The sequence below is a fragment of the Protopterus annectens genome, chromosome 7.part0 (assembly GCF_019279795.1).
Source record: "Protopterus annectens isolate FY-2018-M chromosome 7.part0, PAN1.0, whole genome shotgun sequence".
NCBI classification, from domain to species: domain Eukaryota; kingdom Metazoa; phylum Chordata; order Ceratodontiformes; family Protopteridae; genus Protopterus; species Protopterus annectens.
This window is the reverse complement of record NC_056739.1, coordinates 905,508,907-905,533,449: the sequence shown is the minus strand read 5'-3', so window position 1 is coordinate 905,533,449 and position 24,543 is coordinate 905,508,907. Positions and strand designations below refer to the sequence as shown.

The 24,543-nt window shown below is 38.4% G+C and overlaps 1 protein-coding gene across 1 annotated transcript in view; it reads right to left on the bottom strand.

Moving 5' to 3' along the window:
- Window positions 1–24,543, bottom strand: part of CACNA1D (calcium voltage-gated channel subunit alpha1 D) — a 5,051,180-nt gene that overhangs the window by 2,304,805 nt on the left and 2,721,832 nt on the right. The window contains exons 17-18 of the mRNA XM_044077483.1: window positions 15,958–16,024; window positions 15,571–15,631 (exon numbers count right to left, since the gene is read on the bottom strand). Coding sequence (XP_043933418.1) covers window positions 15,571–15,631; window positions 15,958–16,024 — 128 coding nt within the window. The remainder of the gene's footprint in view (window positions 1–15,570; window positions 15,632–15,957; window positions 16,025–24,543) is intronic.

The following is a 24,543-nucleotide window of genomic DNA, read 5'->3' as shown; positions in this document are numbered from 1 at the left end:
TACATCTCAATAGCTTACTACAAAATGGCAGTCAGGCTCGCATGTGCTCAGTATTTATACAATTGTGCAAGCCCTAGAAAGCTTAAAGGTATACATACATATTGATCTACAGCTCCCTCTTTAATAAATTGCGCACAATACAATGACATTTGAAAAAGAAATATGCAACTGTACAAACAATATGAAATACAACATTCATGTCTAAGTTGCTGTGTATCTGGAACATGGCCTGGAAATGCGACCTGATCTGGTAATATAGCAATCAGAACTGGGTTTAACAACAGGAATAGTCAGTGAACAACTTGTTTCAGGAGTTTCATAATTCTTCTCAGGAACAGGATATTTACTGGAACGTACTCTGCAAATGGAACACTGGATAACTCACTCTTGAGATGTAGAGTCTTTCTCACAGGCTAAATGCTGCAGTACAGGCTTGGAACATCAATTCTGCCTAAATTCTATTTCTTGTGATTCCAGAATGAAGGATCTTGGCTCTAGACATACACTTTTCATGACATAAGATCAAAACCTTTGGACATCTGCATCCGCACTATCTCCCCTTCTCATAATGGATTGAGCAGATTTCTGATCTTATCATAACAGGACTTCTGGAATAAGCGCTTCTTTAACAGATTGGCTTTCACTGATCTATTGTTTTTGACACATGTAACCAATAATGAACTACTAGTAGTTAGTAGGTAGTGTGGTTATGGTTTGTCTCAACAGACGTTTCTGTGCAAGTGAACCAGGATGTTTATCACAAGAAACATTTCTGAGATTCAAGAGATTCAAGTAAACATCGTTATTGTCTTGTTTTGAATTCTCTAGTAATTGTTTTGCACTTTGAACTGCACATTGTGCCAAACCATCTGACTGCGGGTACTCAGGGCTATTCATAACATGAGTAAAGTCCCACTCATCAGCAAATCTTTTGAACTGCTGGCTTGTAAACTGTGTACTATTGTCAGAAATAACTTTGTGCGGACTACCATGAACTGCAAAATGATGTTTCATCTTAGTAATGACAGTACTGGATGCTAAATTAGGAAGTAGGTCAATCTCAAATCAATATGAATAAGAGTCAAGTAATGTTGACCACTCGAAAATGTCTGTAGTTAACTGTCGACCAAGGTAGTTCAGGAATTTGGTTTAGCTGAAGTGGTTCTTTCTGTTGATGTGGCTTTGTACTATTACATTCAGAACAAGATGAAAGTACTCTCTCAATGTCCTGTGACATAGAAGGCCAAAATACTAGATCTTTCGCCCTTCTTTTTGTAGAATCTGCTCCTAGGTGGCCACGATGTAAGGTAGTAATACAATCTTGTTGCGAGGACTTTGGAACAATGAATTTTGGACCTTTCATGACGATACCACTGTCAAACAAAATCTCATCTCTGTAAGGAAATAAGGTTGCATTTCCACTGGTAAACAAGCTTGCTCTGAAGGCCAGCCTTGACTGACAAAGCGACTGAGCTTCTGAAGAACTGGATCTGTGGCTGTTAAGACATCTAATCTCATCAAGATGTGTGGAAGAAACATTTCTCACTTCCGTGACTTCAAAATCAAGGTTCTCATTTGCATGCTGTTCAGTGGTATTTCTGGACGATCTGCATAAAGTATCAGCAAGATAAAGATGCTTACCTTTTGTGTAGACAAGATTGAAACTATAGTTTTGCAATTTCAGTATCATGCATTCTAATCTGGCTGGAGCTGATCTGTTTCCATCTGAATAGGTGTACCATAAATATAATCATGGAACTTCGAATATGCAAACACAATTGCCAAGAGTTCTTTCTATCTGAGCATACTGCATTTCAGTTTGGGCCAGAGTTCTGGATGCATAGGCTACTGGTCTACACTCTTGAAAAATGACTGCACCAATATCAAACTTTGAACCATCACAAGAAAGAATAACTGGCTTGCGATCATCATAGTATCTGAGAGTTGGTGGACTGGTAATTCTCTGTTTCAGGACATCAAATGCTCTCTAGTGTTGTTCTGACCATGACCAGGATACATCTTTGCATGTCAGCTCTCTAAGCAGTGCTGAAAGTTGGCTCAAGTCTGGAATGAACTTGCCTAGATAGTTAACCATGCCAATAAAAGATTGTAAGGCTTGAACATTATCTTGAGCTAGCATATGGAGAATTGCTGTTTGCTTGGAAGGATCTGGTCTGGTCGTAAACCTGAACTGGTAAAGAAATAACCAACATAAGTAACTTCACATAGCATGAATTTGCACTTCTGAGGATTCAGCTTAAGATTCACTTCACGTGCTTTTGACAGAACTTTCTTGAGATTTCTGTCATGCTCTGCTTCACCATTACCTCCTACTAGAATATCATCTACTATAACAGAAAAGTGGATAATGGCACTCTCAAAAATCAGTACCTGCCAAAAGGAGTACTGAAAGTGGTTAGCAATGAGGATTTTCTGTCAAGCAAAATTTGCCAAAATTAACTTTTTGCACCTAAAACAGAAAAAAAAGTGTCATCTGGCATAAGAGCAGCGACTTCTTCGACTGTATACATTGGATGATGCGGTCTTTTCAGTGCTTTGTTCAAGTCTTGTGAATCAATACATATTATGATATCATTTGAGCTTTTCTCATGAACTACCACCATGGATGTTACCCATGCAGTTGGTTCTTCAACTGGACAAATTACACCTTGAAGAACCATTTTATCTAGCTCGGCTTTGACTATGTTCTGCATAGCTACTGGAATTTTCTGTGCTGGTCTGCCAACTGGGCTAACTTCAGTGTCTAACTTCATGGAGTACACAACTGATAATTTGCCTAGTTTGTCTTCAAAAAGATCAGCAGAGGTAGAAAAAATACACTGGGCAAAATTAGAACAATGTTTTTTCAAACTAAAATGATTAACTTCCTTATTAAATGAAAGCAGTCCCATTTTCAAACTGTCTCTGAGGCCTAATGACTGGACGTGCCTTTTGACCATGGAAAATTGCAAGTCATAGCTGTTCCCAGCAAAGTAACATGAAAGCACTACTGAACCTTCCATATGAATTTCTTCACCTCCATAAGCAACAAGCTTCACACACTTTGCTAAATCAAGCTTCTCATCAGCACATACTCTAGCAAATGTTTCTGCTGACATAACATTGCACTTTGAACCTATGTCAACTTTGAACTCTATGGGCCTCCCATTTATCTGAACAGTATAAAATACTTCATTCTTTGCCCATAAATCTACTGCATTGACTGTTTCATTAAGCACAGACACACCATCAACATAAAAAGTAGGGTGCAGCTTTCTAACTGATTAACTTGTCTCTTTGAATGTTCTCTTTTAATAAAAGAATGCCCCTTACTTGATTTACAAAACCTTTTGAAATGATCCCACTTATTGCATTTGTGACACTGCTGACTAAAAGCTAAGCACTTTTCTCTTTTAGGCTCGTGACTGCCACCACAATTATGACACTTGATTATGAAACTGGGTAGAGGCACATGCTTTGAGTTTGCTGACTTACTCTTGTGCTTCACTTAGATTGTGCAATTTCCAGAGTACACATTGTAACTTGCTAGAAAAGTATGGGGTTTCCCAGTGACTGTTACAGGGCTTACAGTTGCTGCCATGTGCTTGGGCCTGTTTCTTTTAACCACATGCTGCATGCTATCAACATGAGCCCTAGAAGATACTGGAAGCATGCATTTCTCATTTGTAAGCATATTTGTATGCTTTTCTGTGAGCTCATATATATGACAAATCTCAATGGCCTCATTCAGTTAAATCATCATCACGAAGCAAAATCTTTCTCACAGCATCATTATACCAAACACAAGTCTGTCTGTTATCAGCTCAACCCTTAAATCACCAAATCTGCATGTTTTAATTTTGTTTCTCAAGTCAGTTATATATGCTGAAAAGGTTTCCCCAGGCTTCTGATCTCTTGTGCAAAATAAGTGCCTTTCCATTGTAATATTTGCTAGGGGGTTACACATTTCGCTAAATTTACATTTCAAGCACTCTGGGTCTTCCTTGACTCAGCCGGTACCGCTATATGACAATTTTCCCCCTCCCCTGCAAACACAGCAGGTCCATACACAAATGAACACACTCTTTCTATGGCTTCTGAACCATCTAATTTAAGCAGAATAAATGTCTTTGTACAGTCATCTTTATCAGAAAACCCAGCTTATATGAAAATATCACACTCTTGCACAAACACTCTCAAATTCTCTGCAATATTATTGTCAAATACAAGTGGAGCTGGTTTTCAAAATCGTTCAGCCATGCCAAAAAGAATGCCCAAACACACTGTAAAAATGGCCCTTGTAATTATGCATGAACATGCAAACAGAGCCAGTATTTGTAATAACATTCAAATGCATAACAAACTCTTTGAAATACTACACTTTGCGAAATATGCTCTGAAATGGCTGTATTTTGCGAAATAACTGTACTGTAATACTGCACAAACATGCAAACCCTCTATATACTTCAGATATCTTGAATAGCTTTAAGAAATGCAAAAGTACGTGCTATAAGCTACTTCAAAAAAATGTGGTCATTTCCCTTATTTTATTCACTTTATGCAATATGGACTTTATTTCAAACATTTTCCGTAGTTATTTGAATATTTTTTTCTTAATATGTTGCAGTTTTGGACATTTATTTTAATTAAAAATTTGTTTAGAGCGTTCTGAGTGCTTCATTTCATATTTTGCGAATAAGAGATCATTTAAGTAAAGCTTTGATATCCGAAATATGCATCTGACATGTTTTTGCAAGTTAAACATGCAGTAGGAATGATCCACTGTTGTACATTCCTCCACCTTTAACTGAGTGCCTTCTCAGTCCTGAATCTGGATCCCATTCTGACACCAAGTCGCTCATCTTGTTTCTCATTAAAGATGAACAGGCGGGGTAGTTTGTTTATATGCTTTATTACAAAGAAACACATCAGGATGGAAAGTAGGATTACATAATATAAACAAACTGATTAACTGCCAGACTACACAGACATACATGCTTACATCTCAACAGCTTACTACAAAATGGCAGTCAGGCTCAGACATGCTCAGTACATATACACTTGTGCAAGCTGTGACATCTCAGCACTGGCCCAGTAAACAAGGAGCCTCAAGCCTCACCACTGGCAACAGTGGGGGATATGGGCTAGGCTTGTAAATACTCCAGGGCCATTGGTCTAGTATACAACTATGAACCTATGTACACACTGGGAGGATGGCAAGTATATACACAATAAAGTTCAATTTCCCTTAAAAGCACACATAGACCACAGTCAGTCTGGGGCTGGTTTCTACCTCTTTCTCCAGATCCCAATAAGACTCCCCACTGACACAGCTATATGGTTGAGATCTCAGCTGAGTGGCCAAGCTAAGACCTCCAGCACCCTCTCTGTCCAACCAATGCTTTGTGTCCCTGCCCAAGTAGCTGATACACACACACACACACACACACACACACACACACACACACACACACACACACACACACACACACACACACACACACACACATATACCTGGGAAAGGCTGGCACAGGTTTACTAGCTATGCCCCCCTTTTACCCAGGCTATAAGGTAGTTTGGACTGCCTCCATCCACTCCTTATCAGCTACTTTAAGGCCCTTAACAGAGGGTGTTCAACCTTACTGTGTAATGCAACTATTAATGCAAATGGTAGTTTGACCAATAGTAAGGCTATTAGGAGTGGCCTGCAGAGTTTCACCACATTGATATCCAAGTACGCTAAGAGCTTAAATATGTCTCACAAATATCAGCCAGAAAGATAAGTTTAAATATATTTAACAATAAATAATAAAAGAGCAAGACAATACTAAGTATGTATTCACAATGACTTCAGAGTTCAAAATCACAAGAAATATTTAAAACAACATTGCAGGACAGTTTCAAATAAATACAGAAAACATCTAAACTAATCTTTACTATATTCCTTAATGAATCTAAAAAATTTACTGTAGCCTAGTTTACTTACTTACAGAGCCAGGCAAGACAGATGTGGTGAGTGGGTTTTCCCAGCTGATGCTGTCAGGTCAAAGACAAATACAAAATGCACAGTTTCTCTCTCTCAGAGAGTTCTTAAATTAATATCAAATATTACTGCTGGGTTAGCTTGCAGGATAACATCACTTTTTGTCAGCTGACTTTAGTTCCCAAGCTAAACCCCCACTTGTAGAAACGACCAGCATTTAGCATCTCCCTGTGAAAACACATAAACAAGAACTTCTCTTGCATCTAAGATAAATGGTGGAAGTAATAAAATAGTTTATATTCCTCCACATGTAAAGATAACACAAAACACTTCTAGTTCTAGACATTGTGTCTGTTTACTGTACTGAAACTAAGAAACAACATCTTTTATTTATGGCCTAGCTATAAAGTAACTTAAAATCTGCCATTCATCTGAAGTTTTTCAAGTTAATCTCCTGCGTTTCAGTCTCCCTATTAAACAGTTAGAATAGTGTATAAAAATATCTCTGCAGCACATATGTCTATACAATATGACATACATTTCTAATACATTTGTACCACAGGCATATGAATCATGTTGATATTCACAAATGACACACAACCACTTACAAAATTCCTGATAACTGGGCTGGCAATAGCTCCTTTTGTTATATTTCTATATAAATCATGTTAATAATCACAAATGACATATCGTTATTTACAAAATTCCAGGTAGCTGGGCTGTCAGTATCTCCTTTTTTTACACAAACCCACAGCAAGCTTCTTAAAGGTGTATATATATATATATATATATATATATATATATATATATATATATATATACTGATCTACATAAGGTATAAACAAAAAGGAAAAATAATTATATTAAGAAATGCAGAATGTAAATAGTGCTACAAGAGACACATTTGGAAAGAACTGAGCCTGTGAATTTGATAAAGAAAGGACTTCAAGATGTATAATCCACAGAACATCAAGGGCAAAGGAAAAGAGGATTACTTATATTAATTGCTACAGGAACTCCAGTAGTGACAGAAGAGGAAGAAAAATAATGATGGCAGATCTGAAGTAGTAAGGGGCTGCTGGCAAGGGATGTGGATTACACTGTCATGTACTTATATTCCACCTAAAACTGCTGTTTGGGAGCTTACAAGTTTAGGGGAGAAATAATTAGCTTGCAGCATGCAATATTACTTCAAGTGGGAACTGGAATTTGATTTGCAACAATAAGGATGTATCTGGTGGGCCTATAAGGGAAAATGTAACAAAAAAGGGTAGATTTCTGAAAAATTTATGAAAATATTTGGCATGAAAGATGTGAATTCAGAACTCAGAGAGAATTTACATGTTATGCCCAAGGTACAATAACTGGGCTAGACTTGTCAGAAATTATATTTCACAGGAACATATCCATTTAACTATGAACTTTGATACACATCCAATAACTTTTTCTGATCATGGACCAATAATTACAAAGATAAAAATGCAGGGAAATGAAGTAAAAATGAGACAATGCTACCTACCCACTTGCCTGTTAAAAAGCAAAGAATTTAAGGAATGGGTAGTCTAAATTATCCCAGAGTTCTTAGGAATGATAGAAAGTATAAGGTTTTTATAAATTAGAATATCCTTAGAGATTCTTGGGATTTCTTAAGAAGTATTCAAAATGATTATGTTTTTAAAACAAAAACCTTTATCACTTTAGATGTGGTCGACCTGTTCACTTGTATTCCTCATGATTTAGGACTTAGTTGGTTTGAGGAATTTTTAGCTGATTGTGCAGATTTTTATCTACAAATGTATTCCGTACTTGTTTAATATTAATGGATTTAGTTTTAAAAAACAATTTTATTTTCTTTCAAGGAGAGTATTACAAACAACTTAAAGGCGTAGCAATGGGGGCTCATTGTGCCCCAACCTACGCCAATATTATACTCCTATATTGGGAAAATAAATATGTTTTAGACTCAGATTTTAGGCATGTGATTTGGTGTTATGTCCGTGGTGTGGATTTGCTAATAAACTGTTCGTGCTTGAACTACGTGGTCTCCGGTGCTCCTTTTACTTGGTTTACAATAATGATAGAAAGTACTCGAAGTAACAGCTAGTGAGTACGATAAAAAGAAAGTGGAGTTTAAAATTAGGACAGAAATAAAAGAAAAAGAGATCTGGTTAAGAAGAAATAGGAATTATTTGGAAGGGCTGGCAAAGGTTAATATATTACAAAATAAGGGGAATCTCACAGAATAAGAAGCACAATTGCAGAGTGTTAAAGAAAATAAAGTAACACCTAGACAATATGCATGAGACTAAAAGATTACAGTTAAATAACTTTTTTGATAACAACTTCAGAGCACAAAAACTTTTGGCACAACATTTTAGACAACCGTAAAGTAGAAGGGATTGTTGCCAAACTTTGGGAACCTATAACAAGAAAGATAACCAAAGATACATTAGATGTATTAAAGATATTTCTAAAATTCTATGAAATTTTGTACAAATCAGAAAAGTAGGTAAATCAAGAATAACAGCAAATGGAAATATTTATGTATGATTCAAATATATCAAGGTTAGAGGTAGAGGAGCCTTACAACTAGCAGTTAAGACAGGAGAAAATAAGATAAAAATAGTGATGTATAACCAATCTACAGGAATGGATTGTATTCTGGTGGAAGTCTGGAAGCTAGGAGGAAAGAAAGTGATAAAGATCTGGAAAGTTTTGTTTAACAGTATTTAAAAAGGAGGAGAGGGATTAACATCCTAGAAAAAAGCTGCAGTGGCAATAATACCTAAAGATGATAAAGACCGATCTCAGCCAGCTTCTTATAAGCCCATTTTAAATGTAAACCATGATTATAAAGTGTTTATGTCTATAATGGCTAAAAGAAGAACAAATGTATTGCCAACATTGACAGATACATACCAGTGTGATTTTGTGGAGGGGAGGCAAACATTTGACAACATTAAGAGAACAGTGACGATTCAGAGGGAAGCATAAGGTAAGAAAATACCACTGATATTGGTGGGTATTTATGCAAAGAAAGCATTCAATAGAGTAAGCTGGGATTTTATGAGTAGGGCAATGGAAGCATTTGCATTTCCTGATGCAACAAGGTAAATTAGAAGGATATATGAGGGATCAGAGGCAAAAAAATTAAGTAGGTGGGTTCCTCTCTGGTAAGTTGTGTCTGAATAGAGGAACTAGGAAGGGGTGTCCTCTTCCTCTTTTGTTACATGTACTACATTTAGAACCATTGGCAAAGAAAACAAGGGACTCTGAAATTCAAGGATATAACTGGTATGGTGTTCAAGAAAAGTTGGCTTTATTTGCAGATGGTATTATTTTACACCTGACAGAACCAGAAAAGGATATTTCAGTGTTGTGGAATATTTTGAGACAGTCGCAGTTTTTTTTTTTCGGGATATAAAATTAATGAAAATAAAACAAAAGCTATATCTATAAACTATGTATCCACACGTGAATTGGTCCATAAATACCTATATTTATAGGAACATGACAAAATGAAGTATTTAGGAGTAAGGATTAAAATATTTGGCTATGGTAGCTAAGGATATGTGGGAAGAGACTAAACAAAAGATAATACAAAAACTAAGAAAATGAAAGTTCTTGGCTATGGATATGGAAAACAAGATACAAGCAGGAAAATGTTTTTAGTTCCTTTGGTTTTATACACAGGTCAGGCATATTTTTATCAACCAGTGAAGAAGTTTTGGATAGTAATTAATAAACAGCTGAAGGATTTTATTTGGGAGGGGAAAAGGCCAAAAGTCAAGTGGGATAAGCTGATCCTCCCAACAGAAAAAGGACGTTTAGAATTACCTGACTTAGAGGTATATTTCAGAGCTACACAGTTAATGTTCTTATAAATAACACAGGCAGAAAGCTACAATTCAAAGTGGAAAAGGATGATGATGAAGGGGGGGGGGATTCAAGAAATAAGGAGAGAATGGGATTTTGGATGCAGATCCTTAAAGGAGAATAACAGTCAAGCAGAATATTATATTCATAAAGTAGCAGAAACTATACTAAGAATTAAGTGAACATGTTAGCAATATTGTGGGGTAAACTTAGTTAGGCTTAAAATGGCTTCTGGGCTAATAGCCTAGTAACCGCCTATGAATAAAGTTTAATCTTGTTTTTTTTCTTTATAGGAGTCCCTGTGAAAGAAGACCCACTCAAAGAAGGGATGTCTAACTGGTCTAATGGTATCCTGTCTCATTTACCCCATTAAGAATCTCCCAGAGTATCTCTCAGCTCAGGAATAGATGTTTCCCCAATGTCTGTATCAGACAGAGGAACAGCTGAACAAAACATTGCTGACCTCTGGTTCCTGGTGGCTGAAAGGACTACACCAGAGTACGCCAGAGGGGTAAGTGAATGATCTCAGGAATAACCAATGGCCACTGCAGGTTCACCCACTATCAGATAAGACACAGACTGCATCCGCAGCAATGGCACCTTGGTAAGTGCTTTTTTCTTTCTAGTAACAGTGAGAGTGGAACCAGCAGAAAGGAATAAATATACATGCTTTAGCAGAAGAGTAGATGCCAAAAGCATTAAGTGTTGTTGGACAGAGTCAGTTAGAAGGTAAGTTGTCCCCTAGTGTATACAAGCAGCACACAAACTCCCTGTCAGCACTCCTTTTATCAAGTGAAATACACTGACAGGAAAAGAAAAATGCCAGGTAGGTTGTCACAAAGTTAACAAAAGCACTACAGTGAAAAACACATCCCTGTTTACCCCAAACTAAACTTTCAGTCATGAGTTTACACAAGCAGTACATATATTTTTACAAAAGTAACCCCTAATTAGTTAAATAACACTGGTAGATAAAACAGCAGTCCCTGACAGAAAATGTCTGATACTGATACAAAAATAACAGATTTCTTATAGGAGAAATACTGCTTTTACTCAGAAAATATTTTTAAAGGCAATACTTTCTGTGTGGAGGGGTTTCCCAGCAGGTCTTTCCAGCCAAAAATGAAGCTCTAATTTGACTGCTGCTGCTCTGAAGCCCTAGAGATGCTTCTCCTCAAGGTATCAAGAAAGTACTGAAGAATCTTCAATTTGTCTGCGGATTTCCCAACTTGTGGCTAGCCAAATAGCAGTCAAGAGTGAAGATGGGGGGCACAGCTTTATGAAACTGACAGACTGTTATTTCCTAGGGAGGGACACAGCTCATATATCCTAAAGATTACATTAGCAGTGGGAATGATGAACACTTGCTAAAATCATGTGCAAATATTATACAATATACTTTTCTACCACTGACTCTACTTCACTTTAATGGTATTTTGTGCCAGAGTTTCTGTCTGAGAAGAAAGGATCTGCAATATAATTTCAAAGACAATTTTTATAGAAGCCAATCAATCTAAATAATCTGTCTTTGGGACACAAAAAATAAACAGGAAACTGATAAAGACACTGAAATACCTTGCAATCTTTTCCCAAAGAATATTCAACATTCAGAAATGAACTTCTGACCTATGAAATGATGAGCAGTATCTCTATGCGGGTCTACTTCAGAAGACTGACAAACCAAAAGACTGAATCCCAAAAGAGAAAATTCAAAATACTGAACACATTTGTAATACAGGGGGGCAAGCCCCCTACACCTATCATATACATACATATACCAACTCCAAGATCGCACAACAGTGGAGAAGGGGCAAATTCCATCATTCAGTGTTTTGAATTTCCGGTCTTTTGGGATTCAGTTTTTTGTTTTTTCAGTCTTCTGAAGTAGACCCCTCTATGCACTGTGCTGTTGTGCCTTTTTTCAGAGACAAGTCCATTTTCTTCATTTTCACAGTGCCCCTGAACATATTAGCTTCATGCATCTCTGCCTACCTATTAGCCAGCTTCATTACACTTAACATGAAAATAATTTATTACAAGGTCCTAGCAGGTGGCACCTGCTTCAAGGGCCTTCCTCAGAATAACTTCAAGCAATATAAAGAATTTCTATAACAAATATAATAATCAGCATATTACCTCTTAATTGTTCTGATTCACCGATTTAAAAAGGTTGTGGCTTGTTTTCAAGCAGATCATAATATATGATGACTTTAGACTACTAGTTTTGATCATGAAGAATATAGTGAATCTCTCCTAATGCGATACCCCCACCCCAATTAATAAAATGAACTCAAGAAGCCACTAGACTTATCTGTAATGAATTTTACCTCCAAAATTAATATCACAACTGTGTTATCATACTCTGGTCACCAGAAGTAATACTCATGTAACAAAGGTGTACTAAAATAATTTGAACTGCTCTATGTGATGGCCAGCTGTAAGATACTGGGGAGACATCACCCTCAGGGATAGCATGACTTGCATCCTTAGACTTTAATGGATGTATCTCACATGCACAATTGTGTATCCATTAAAGTCTATGGATCAGCCTCGTACTTTCACTACACTGATGCCACTAAGGTTAATGTCTGCTGTTTACATTCAGTGTTAACAGTGCAGGTTTTGTTTTTTTAAAAAAGCATAAGCCAAAATGTTCACGGAGGGGGCAACACTGCAGTTCAGCAGTTTATACACCAAATATCGTGGTACAAAGGTAACTTAATTCACTTTGGCAAATTGCTTTAACAGTGCTAAACAAAACGGAATATGATGACTGTCCCTTAAACTGCCGAAACATTAAAGATAGATAATGTATATCCTATAGATCATTCTAAAATTATTCCCTGTAGGTATTCTTAGGGCTGCAAGGTAGGGTACTCTTTTAACAGATCACTATCTTTTGCAATTGTGTTTTCTGAATTGTTAACCTGCCTACATGAGTAATTTTGATAATTTTTACTCAGTATTCCTTTGACAACTGCTAGATTTATCACTGTGCAAAGTATGTTCTTGTATTCACCTCCGCAAAGCACAGACCTTGATATGACTGTTAAGCAGGTCTTGGCTTATTCAGATATCTTCAGAATTCCTAATTATTTGTTACTTATAGAATATGTTGTCTATAATTCAGAGTCACGGATTTTCTCTCTAGAACAAGCAGGATTTAATATTGTTGCTGACTGCAGTTAACAATGCAGGGCTCAACATAGCCATTCATCGTTATTATTTTTTTTATTACTGAAGCCATTTCTGAGACTGTGGTGATTCACTGCCTTACAAATCTTTAAGGTAGCAGCTGGCCCAAAGAAATAACTCTTCTTTTTATCTAGTAGAGCTGGTTAGTTTGTGCATCTACTCTTAGCAATTCTGATGAGTGCCATCTTGATATTAAAACTTGTTTAGTGTAACTTAGCCCAACGACTGGATTGTAGCATATTTTGTTCAATTTAAATACCTTTAGCAGTGAATAATGCTAACGGTGCATGAATACCACAATGATATTAGCTGAACCATGCTGCCCGTACTGCTTGCTGGACTCCAGACTAGTAGACTGTAGACATTTGATAAGATTACATTGCACATCCTGAGTTTGTATTATAAACAGATATAATATTTGCTAATATGTTTAATTGAGGGTTTGTTTGAAAAAGTTTGGCATAGCCAAACGATAGCGCTTACTGCAATTTCTTTGTACTTTGAAGCCTTTTTAAACAAGTTGGGTTTATTCTACTACGGCTTGATTTGGATTTAATAAATTTTTCTTCAGCCAGTTTGGCCTTTTCTTCCTTCTGACTTACATTCTCATTCCTTATCTTTCTATATTTACCCTAACTCATAATCTTACTGCTTCACTCAAACCTTCCTATGCCCTCTTATCACTACGTTTTCTATACTTATTAGCTTCCTTTCCTATCAACTCAATCTCTTTTTTTTCTCCCTCCATGTGGATTGTTCATAACGACTTCTCATAATATTCATTAGAATGTGTTTTCCTCATCTAAAACCCTGTAGTCTGCAATGTAACTGCTTTTCATTTTTATGAATATTAATTCTTGTATACTTGTATGTAACTGTATGTGTACAGAAGTATGTAAGAGTGGTACAGGATATGTACGAGGGTAGTGTGACATTGGTGAAGTCTGTAGTGGGAGTGACAGATCCGTTTAAGGTGGAGGTGGGATTACATCAAGGCTCAGCTCTGAGCCCTTTCTTATTTGCAATGGTGATGGATAGGTTGACAGACGAGATCAGACATTGTGATCTGTAGTGAGAGTAGGGACCAGGATGAGGAGACCCTGGAGAGGTGGAGATATGCTCTAGGGAATAGAGGAATGAAGGTCAGCAGGACTAAGACAGAATATGTGTGTGTGAATGAGAGGGAGGATAGGGGAATGGTGAGGATGCAGGGAGTGGAGTTGGCAAAGGTGGATGAGTTTAAGTATTTGGGATCAACAGTTCATAATGGTGAGTGTGGAAGAGAGGTGAAGAAGAGATTACAGGCAGGGTGGAATGGGTGGAGAAGAGTGTCAGGAGTGATTTGTGACAGACGAGTACCAGTAAGAGTGAAAGGGAAGGTCTACAAGAAGGTAGTGAGACCAGCTATGTTGTATGGGTTGGAGATGGTGGCATTTACAAAAAGGTAGGAGTCAGAGCTGGAAGTGGCAGAGTTAAAGATGTTAAGATTTGCACTGGGTGTGACAAGGATGGACAGGATTAGGAATCAGTATATTAGAGGGTCAGCTTAGGTTGGACGGTTTGGAGACAAAGTCAGTGAGGCGAGATTGCGTTGGTTTGGACATGTGCTGAGGAGGGATGATGGGTATATTGGGAAAAGAATGCTAAGGATGGAGCTGCCAGGTAAGAGGAAAAGAGGAAGGCCTAAGATGTTTATGGACATGGTGAGAGAGGACATGCAGGCGGTTGGTATGACTGAGCAATATGCAGAGGATAGGAAGAAATAGAAACAGATGATCCCCTGTGGCGGCCCTTAAATGGGAACAGCTGAAAGAGAAGAAGTATACTTGTATGTAATTTGCTGTATCTTTTCCCTACGCCTACACTGAAAAGAGTGCTATTTGACCCAGTTGGACTTTCCCTGTAAAAGAAAATGTGAATAAATAAATAAGTAAAAAGAAAGAAATGACCAGTACAACTAAGCAGAAAGGCAGAGATCCAATGATATGTCCACTTAATTATAGTAAAAGTATTTTTGGAAGGTACTCATCCCTTTCTGATAGGAACTTATTTTTCTAATAAATGATGTGTTGTTTTGAAGAACAGCCAGTCAGGATGCCACATTAATAGCTTGGAGAGGATTAAAATTCTGACTTGTGCATGAACACTAAAGGTGGATTGTTTAACATCAATTATGAATACAACCAATGTATTTCCTGGGGATGCATATCATTGCGCATAATTTTTTTTTGTTAAAAAATGTTAGAAAAGGAGGCTAATGTGGGAAAGGAATATCCATCCACTAACTTAAGTGCAACTTGGATAAACTGATGAGCAATTTTAAGTACAAACCCCCCCCCCCATGTGGCCCCTCTATTACATATGGAAAACTGACCAAATAAAGTCAGGGTCTGGTATTAACACATGTTTTGATAAATGGGTTGGCTAGGTTATAAATGGTCCTCTGGATCAACATTCTAGTTTGAACCTATGAACTGCGAAGCCAGGACAAAAATATTGTTATACTTTTAGCTTACCCGGAACTTCACTAGGTGCATATGTATCCTTATCATCATCTTCTTTTTCAGTATCTGTACCCTGTTACAAAATCAAATATAATTAAGCTGCAATAATAAAACAGAATTATTAATACAGAAAAACTGAATGAAAGTAAGATTGCAAACAATGTATAAAGCTTGTCATATTAAGCATTTAAAATGCTGTATATACACTGACCAAAAAATCAAATATATTATAAGACAAAGATATTCACTAACATTTTATAAGCAATTACAATATACCACCATTAATATTTACTTGATTATATACCAAAATCTACAGTTTTTTGCCTAATTATTTCAATAACACCATTAACAAATCAAACAAATAAAAAAAAAAACATACTGCCTATTTGAAAAGGTTACCTTCTTATCAGTGAGTTGCTTTTCATCCTCGGGTTTTGAATCGTCTTTATTTTCGTGGCTCCCTTTCCTGTAATGAATATACACAATTCCTAACAAAGAATTACAGGAACAACTTTTACATTGTCATAAAAAGTTTAAAAATAAAAGTTGTGTACTTACCATAATGATAGTTCCATGTTGTCTGATTTTTATCCAGTTCAACTACGGGTTGTCGGACCTGACTGGATTTGACCTCAGCACCAAATCTGAAGCTCTTTGGTACCAAGGCTCTGACTCTTCTCCTACCCATATTTCCTTTGACTCCACCTTAGTGCTTTAGATCGAGTTTGCCCCCCTGAAATATTATATCCATAAGGAAATCAATGTAACTATATATGAATGAAATAACTCCTATTCAAAATCAGTTCCAAAATACACGATAAAGAAAACAGCTAGGTTATAGGACACCGACAGTAATGACTACACACAAATAAGGAATGCAAAAGTTGTCCCCGGTCATCAAAGCCCTAGCTGGGACAATTTGGCAGGGTGCAGGTGGGAATGATGTTGAACCAGATGAAAATCAGACAAAATGGATCTATCATTATGGTAAGTGCATAACTTTCGGTACTTTTCTGTTATCGGAGCAACACTTTAAATGCAGTTGCTGAGCTTCGAATTTAGTCCATTTTCATGTCTTTTAGGTGTTCATCATAACATGTGTGTATAAAATGTAGAAGTCACATCTTCTTTTTAAATATCATCCATTTAACACGTTTGCAGTAACTCCTTAAAGACATGAAAATACACTGGATTTGGAGCTCAGTGACCGCACGAGGAAATTATTGAACGTTAAAATATGATTATGTCATGTACAAGGCAACAATTTCAAGCATTCTCTAAATCTGTCAATGGCTCAACTTTACAGTAATAATATTTTTTTGGGTAAGTGTTCCTTATTTTCTTTAATTTTTGTATGTTTCTTACTGTTATTTGCAAACCAGCCCAGCGAGATGAATGAGGGAAAGGGAGTGACAGGCTTGGCATGGAGGCGTTGTCTGTGATAGCCAATCGACTCATGAGTTGTGGACTGCATGCAGGGCATTTACAGTAAGACACTTTACAGGGAGATAGTTCATTTTCATTAATGGTGGGGCAAATATAAGCTATTATGACACTCTTAAAAAAATAAATAAATAAAACCTTACATTATCCAGATTTGCTGCATTTATTTATTTATTTTCATTTCTCTGTTCATTACTTATTGGGGCAGCACTTTCAACGCGATCGTTCAGCTGAAATCCAGTAGCTTAACACGTCCGTTAACCAGGTGTGTGTAAAATTTTATTATAAAGATAACGTCATTTTTTTTTTTTTACAAATTATTATAAAGACAAATAATTTGTACACATATCTGGTTAACAGACATGTTAAGGTACTGGATTTCAGCTAAACGATCACGTTGAAAGTATTGCCCCGATAATGGAAAAGTACCTAACTTTCATATCCAGTGTTGTCTATTTTTGTCCAGTTCAACTAAGGGAGATATTCCTAAGCATACAGACCCATGTGGTATCAAGGAAGGACATTCCTGAGGATGGTGGAGCTGAAGGAGGAGCGTGATCTAGATTGTTCATAAAGCTTACAAATAGATACAAATGTATGAACTGTCAACCAAGAAGCTGCACAAATATCACCAATAGGCAATCTACTGGCAAAGGCTGTTTAAGTGGCCACTGCCCTTGTGGAATCAGCCTCAGGTATAGATTATAGGGACAAGCCCTTTTTATTGTACACAAAGGAAATGCATTCAGATAACCATCTGGGCGGGGTAAATGTAGCCTCTGCTTTGCCCAATTTATACTTGGAGAATACCACAAACAACTGATCTGACTTTCTAAAAAGTTTAGTTCTATGTAGATAAAATCTAGGCTGATGTTGCACATCCAGAATAAGATGCACGTATTCACCTTTGTTTGAAAATCTTGGAAAAAAGACTGTCAGATTTACTGACTGATTTAAATTAGCTTCAGATGCCACCTTAGGAAGCAAGGAAGGACACATTAGTTCTTAAGGAAGACTTGTCCTTATGAAAAAACAAATATGGTGGTTTGCAGGAAAGTGCTTGCATTTCTGAAATCTTTTTGGCTGAAGTAACTGCCACAAGCAAAATTGTTTTCCAAGGGAGGAACTTTAAATCTATCAATGCTGCTGGCTCCAATGGTGTCTTGAGTCAATGCTTGTAGCATGATGGAAATATCCCAAGGAAGTGCTGGGTCTCTGATCGGAGGCCAAAGAAGAAATGCTCGTTTCAAGAAAGCTTTAGCAATTCCCAAAGAGGCTATAGAGCTGTTGTTCTGGCCTATATGGAAGCTAGAGATAGTTCCCATTTATACTTTGATAGGTGAGTAACTGGACCTATTGTAAAAAAAAGTTCTGACAGAAATTCTAGAATGGAAGGAATGGGAGGTGAAAATGGATGTAAGCTTTTGGAAGCAGCTCAAATGGAAAACGTCTTCCATTTGCTGTTGTATATTTTAGTAGTGGTTCATTTCTTGGGAAGTTGACAAGGATCTAAACAATCAACAAAGAAAGCCTGACATCTTTCGCTAGTGTTAGATTTGGAGGAACCAAGCAGTTAGCTTTATGGCTTTCTGGTCTGGAAGACGTAGTACAGGCAGGTGTGTTAACATATCTTTACAGTAATCCAGCTTTCATGGAGGATGCAATCCACTATGAGAGACCACAGGAAGGGAAACCATGTTTGACAAGGCAAGAAAGGGGCAATGAATATTACTTTGAGCCTTGCACATTCTTGCTTTCTGTATGAACTTCTACCTATCAATCTGATATCTTCTCATTTCATCCTATTCAGGCTACATACATTAAAAAAAATCCTTCTTCATCTAAAACCCACCAGACTTGCTGTAGATCAACTCCCAAGTGAATTTCTTAAACTTGCTGCTGATTCTATCTCATACCCAATCTCCTTACTTATTCATCGCTCCATTGCTGAGCAATATGTTCCAGTACTCTGGAAACTTTCCTATATTATTCCTGTACATAAAGGTTCATCGACAGACTTTTTCAACTAGAGACCCATTGCTATACTTTTCCCCCTTAGCAAAATTCTTGAAAAGTGCATACATTCTCAACTACTAACCCATCTACTACAAAATAACATCCTCTCCATATCTCAGCATGGTTTTAGACCAAGACATAGCACCACAACAGCTCTCTTAAGTTTCACTGACACCATTAACCACCACAGAAATAATAACAACCTTGTCTCCACTATTTTCTTGGATATGTCAAAAGCATTTGTCACTGTATCCCCATCGAAAGCTTCTTCAAGATCTATCATCTATCCATTTTTCACTATCAGCCATCACTTGGTTTCACAGATATCTATCTAGCCGCCACCAAGCTGTTGTATGGAATGATGAAATCTCTACCTTTATACTTGTTACTATAGGAGTCCCACAAGGCTCTATTCTTGGCCTTCTACTTTTTTCTATCTTTACAAACAATCTTGGTTTTGCATCTAAACAAGCTACTATTGTATAGTATGCAGATGACTCCACTGTCATTTGTAAAGCCCTCTCCCTCCCTTAACTCATATCTAAAACTCAGAATGCTTTTTAAGATACTGAGCATTTCCTCAGCGATAAATAACTTATTCTAAATCCTAACAAGACAAAATGAATGATATTTTCCAATAAAAAAATCTACAGATCTCACTACTTCGAAAGAAAAATTGCCATGGACTCCAAAGATAACCACAAGGCATTCTTTAGCTATGTCAAGAATCTAAGTGGCAATTCTCAAATCTGCTCGGAGTTAGTGCAGAATGGCACAAACTACACTGAACTGACCGATATAGCCAACATCCTGGCAGACAGGTTCAGTGCAAACTTCACCCCCCTTCTCACCCCCAAAAGGGCCCATAACTATACCAGAAGAATGTAGTGCCCCTGAAATCACAGACACTCAGGATAAAACAGCCCTCTCCAAAGCCAAAAGGATAGCATCAATGGGACCGGATGGTGTCCCAGGCTGCGTCCTACACGAGCTCAAAGATGAACTAACCCCTCACCTAAACACACTGTTTAAACTCAGCCTCTCCACAGGCTACGTGCCCACAGAGTGGTGCACAGCAACGGTTATTCCACTCCCCAAAGGTGGAGCCACAATGAACCCCAGGAACTATCGCCCTATAAGCCTGACTAGCTTGGTCTGCAAAGCTATGGAGCACATCATCATGGATCTCATTAACAGAGACATCGGAAACCTCCAAACACTGGACCCTACCAAGTTTGGCTTTGTTAAGGGCAGATCATGCCTCCTAAACTTGGTGGACTTCTTTGAGACAGTTACCAAGGTTATAGACAAGGGAAAGGTGGTCCACACAGCTTAGCTAGACCTTGCAAAGGCCTTAGACACAATTCCCCACACAGGTATTATAGACAAGCTCACCAGCCTGAACATAAACCCCTACGTCACGAGATGGGTTGCCAACTGGCTCACGGACAGAACCCACATGGTGAGAGTTGCAGGAGCTAGGTCTGACTCTAAACCAGTTACAAGTGGCGTTCCCCAGGGCTCAGTCCTAGAACCCCTCCTGTTCAGCATATACTTTTCAGAGGTACAGGCAAGCACAGGAGGACTACGGCTGACCAAGTTCACAGACAATTGCAAACTAGGGGCTATTATTGACTCTCAGGCTGACACAGACATCCTCCAAAAGGGTCTCACAGATACCTGGTGTCAAAACCATGGCCTCAAGCTAAATGCCCAAAAGTGCATAGTCATCCCCTTTGGAAAAAACAAAGTACCCACAAATTACCACATAGGTGGTATCCCCCTAAATACGGAAGACGTAATAAGGGATCTGGGGACTCAAGTAGATAGTAACCTCTCCTTTGATAATCACATTGCCAAAGTGGTTAGAAAATCCTTCTACGTGGCCCACCTAATCACAAAAGGGTTTGCACCCAGATCGAAAGAGGTCATTGGGCCCCTCTATGCATCACTCATCAGACCCATCATAGAGTACAATGCCCCATTTGGGATGTACCTTACAAGACACCTGCAACAACTGGAAAGACCACAGAAGTACCTCACCAATAGGATCACTGGCCTCAAGCAGATGCCCTATGCAGCTCGACTGAAGAAACTCCAGCTGTACTCAATTGCATACCGCCTACTCAGAGGTGATCTCTGCCTGACATACAAGGCCATGTCCAACCCAGAAATGATGGACATGCTCCATCTAAAGAAAACTATATCCTCTCGAGCCACATACTCCAGGGATCTAAACCTTACCATAACAATAAATAGGACATGCTGGAGGGATAGATTCCTGTCCCAGAGACTTCCCATGCTCTGGAACAAGTTTCCAATCTACATTAGGCAGAGCTCCTCGCTAACCCTCTTCAAGAGAAACCTTGACGAGTGGATGGGAAACAGAAAGTTTACCCCAGGGATCACTTCAATAGCTCTGCTGGACAGAGGCACAGGGAACTAATCTAAGGGGGCATCGAAAGCCAACACATTCCGGCTAGGCGTATAAATGCCTTCGGGCAGATAGCCTAGTACCTACCTATGAACCTATTTCAATTCACATAGTCTCCTTCAATGGCACTATCATTAAACCAGTAGATAGCACTAAGGTGCTTGGTGTCACAATAGATTGCTCACTAAACTGTGATAAGCACATAGCCCTTACCATAAAAAAGATTTATATTAAGCTTGGCTGCCTGTATAGATTAAAAGTTTTCCTCACCCCTTCCACTAGACAGGCCATTGCCAGAACACACCTTCTGTACACATTATAATATGCCTCCCCTATTTTCAATAATCTTAGAAGAGCTAATCTGTCCAAATTAGAGGTTTGCTACCATAAAATAGCTTGATTTGCTGCTGGCCTTCAAAGCAGAACTCATCACTGTGTAGCTCTGAAACAATTACACTGGCTTGAGGTACCAAACCTTCTATAACTTAACCAACTCACAATTGCTCATAACATCCTACATCAACCCAATGCCTGTCCTGCCCTAAATAACCTAGTTCTACCTTATACCACCACCTGCACTCTCCGCTCAACAAATAAACTACTGCTAGAAGTTAAGATATCCAATAACTCTTTTGGAAACTCCTTATTTGCAAACCAAATCACAAAAATATGGAACTGTATTCCCCAACATATACTAATTATCCCTACTTCCACCAGATTCACATTCCTTCTTAAAGAATATTTGAACAATAATTGTCTCTGTTCTTGTATCACCCCAGGATAACTTTCTCTCTCCTGAATAACTTTCTCTCTCCTTACTCTTTAATTTTTATCCTTACCTCTTATTTCCTTAATTTCTTCTCTTAGCCTGCCTCTTTGCATCTGTGATCTTCTTAGCTACTACTGTAGATTTTTCAGTAATTTTTGCAAACGTTTATATCTGCATTAACTTTTTCCAGTATTGTTTTACTTGTTGTTTGCATTATATTTGAAAATTAATATTACATTACGTTTTGTACATTTCTATAATGTAAATTGTACTTCTGGAGCTTTTCTCCCAGGGCCTCCTCTGAAAACGGGCTTGCATCCAGTCAGAATATCCCAGTAAACAAATGTAAAATAAATAAATAAAATAAAACTTGTTCATTAAGAGTAATGGGGGAAAATCAGAGAGCAGACCCAGGGGCCAATTGGGGACTATAGCATCCCTCGTTGACTGCCCTGTGGAGAGATCAGGGCAAAGTAACTGCTGCACCTGTTGTTTAGCTAAGATGTGAATAAGACACAGCAAGGTTGGCCCTAGTGACTGAAGATCAAAGTTGTCACTTTTAGAGTGAGTGACCACTAGTGAGCCATCAAGATCTGCTCAACTTGTCCGTCAGAACGCTAGATCTTCCCAGGATATACACTGCTATTGGAAAGTGGTGTGAAGACACTGCCCACTGCCAGGCTCTCACAGCTTCTTGGCACAGGGGATAGAAGCTGGTTCCTCTCTATTTGCTGATGTACCAGACTACCCCCATATTTTCTGACTGCACTTGGATCACACCTCTGGGAAGAGCATCCTGAAAGGCCTGCAACATTAGAAGAACGGCTCTCATCTCCAGAACACTGATGTGCAGAATGACCTCTACATGTGACCAAATGCCCTGGACCATCCTCCCTTCGAAATGCACCTCCACAGTAGAAGGGAGGCATACACTGTCACTACTGCCACAGAGAAATCCATTAGGAATGGACATCCATTTACCACAGAAGGAGACATTATCCACCAGGATATGTGTTGCCTGCAAATCTTGAGTAAGCCTTATCTTGGCGTGAAGTGGGTGAAACATTTGCGATCATAGTACCACTAAAGTCCACAGTAGAACCCTCATGTAAAATCTAGCCAGTGGAACCATGAGGATCATAGAGGCCATTAGGCCCAATAGTCAAAGGACAAGCCTTGCTGGTGGGCAGGGGTAATGAAGAAATTTAGTTGCCATGAAATAGAGAGAAAACAGCCTGGAGATTGGAAGTCAGGCAACCTGCCAGCTTATGTCCAGGTTGCATCCAATAAACGCAACTGTTGGGATGGCATAAGCTGGCTTTTGGTCAGACTGACTGTGATGCCTAGATCCTGCATCAGTTAAAGCAGAAGGTCCTAATGGTATGATAAGAGACTCTTGGTCGTAGAGGTAAGGAGTCAACTGTCAAGGTATGGGAAAACCTGAATCCCTAGTAGTTACAGATGCACTGTCACTGCTGCTGTAACCTTGGTGAACACCTTGGGAGCTGCAGTTAGATGGAATTGCAAGGCTCTGAACTGATAACAATTGTCTCCCAGATGAAAACAGAGAAATTTCCTCGAAAGCTTCTCTATCTTCACATGATGGCATGCATCTTAAGGTCTATGCAGCAAATCCAGTCATCCTTCCTCAGTAGACGTGTGACCATCTGGAATTTTGCCTGCTTGGCATAGTGATTCAAATGGCTCAGGCTCAGAATGGGTCTGAGGTCCCCTGTTTTGTTGGGTACTACAAAAACCTTGAGTAGACTCTGGATTCTAGTTGGTTTTCAAGGACTGATTGGATGACTCATTTTTCTAGCAGTCTGGAAACTTCTGCTGCTAGTTCCCACTGACTGGTGTAACACCAGGAACTTTCTTCTTTCTGACATAGAGGAGGGAAAATGGTTGAATAACATCTGAAAATTATTTTCAGCATCCAAGAATCTGAGGTTATGGTGTGCCAGGCTTGTGGGTGCAGAGATAAGTGTCCCCCAACTGCTTCTGGAGTGCAGCAGTTGGTAACTTTAAGGGGTGCTTTAACGGCTTTTCAGTAAATGGTCCACAAAAACCTTGGTTATGCAATCCACTTCTGCCTCTAGGGCAATGTCCATTATTGTTACCTCCTTCTCTGCCATGAGAGTATCAATTACCAGGAGTTTCTTGGTAAGAACTCTTTGACTTCCTACACCACATCTTTTTCCCAGCTTGCTGATTCTTGGAGTACGATCTCAGTGGTGTGGATGTCTACAGCAGAGAGAGCCTTACTATCCTGTTGATTCGTGGTCAGCATTTCTTTCACTTTAGGTCCAAAAACAGTGGACTC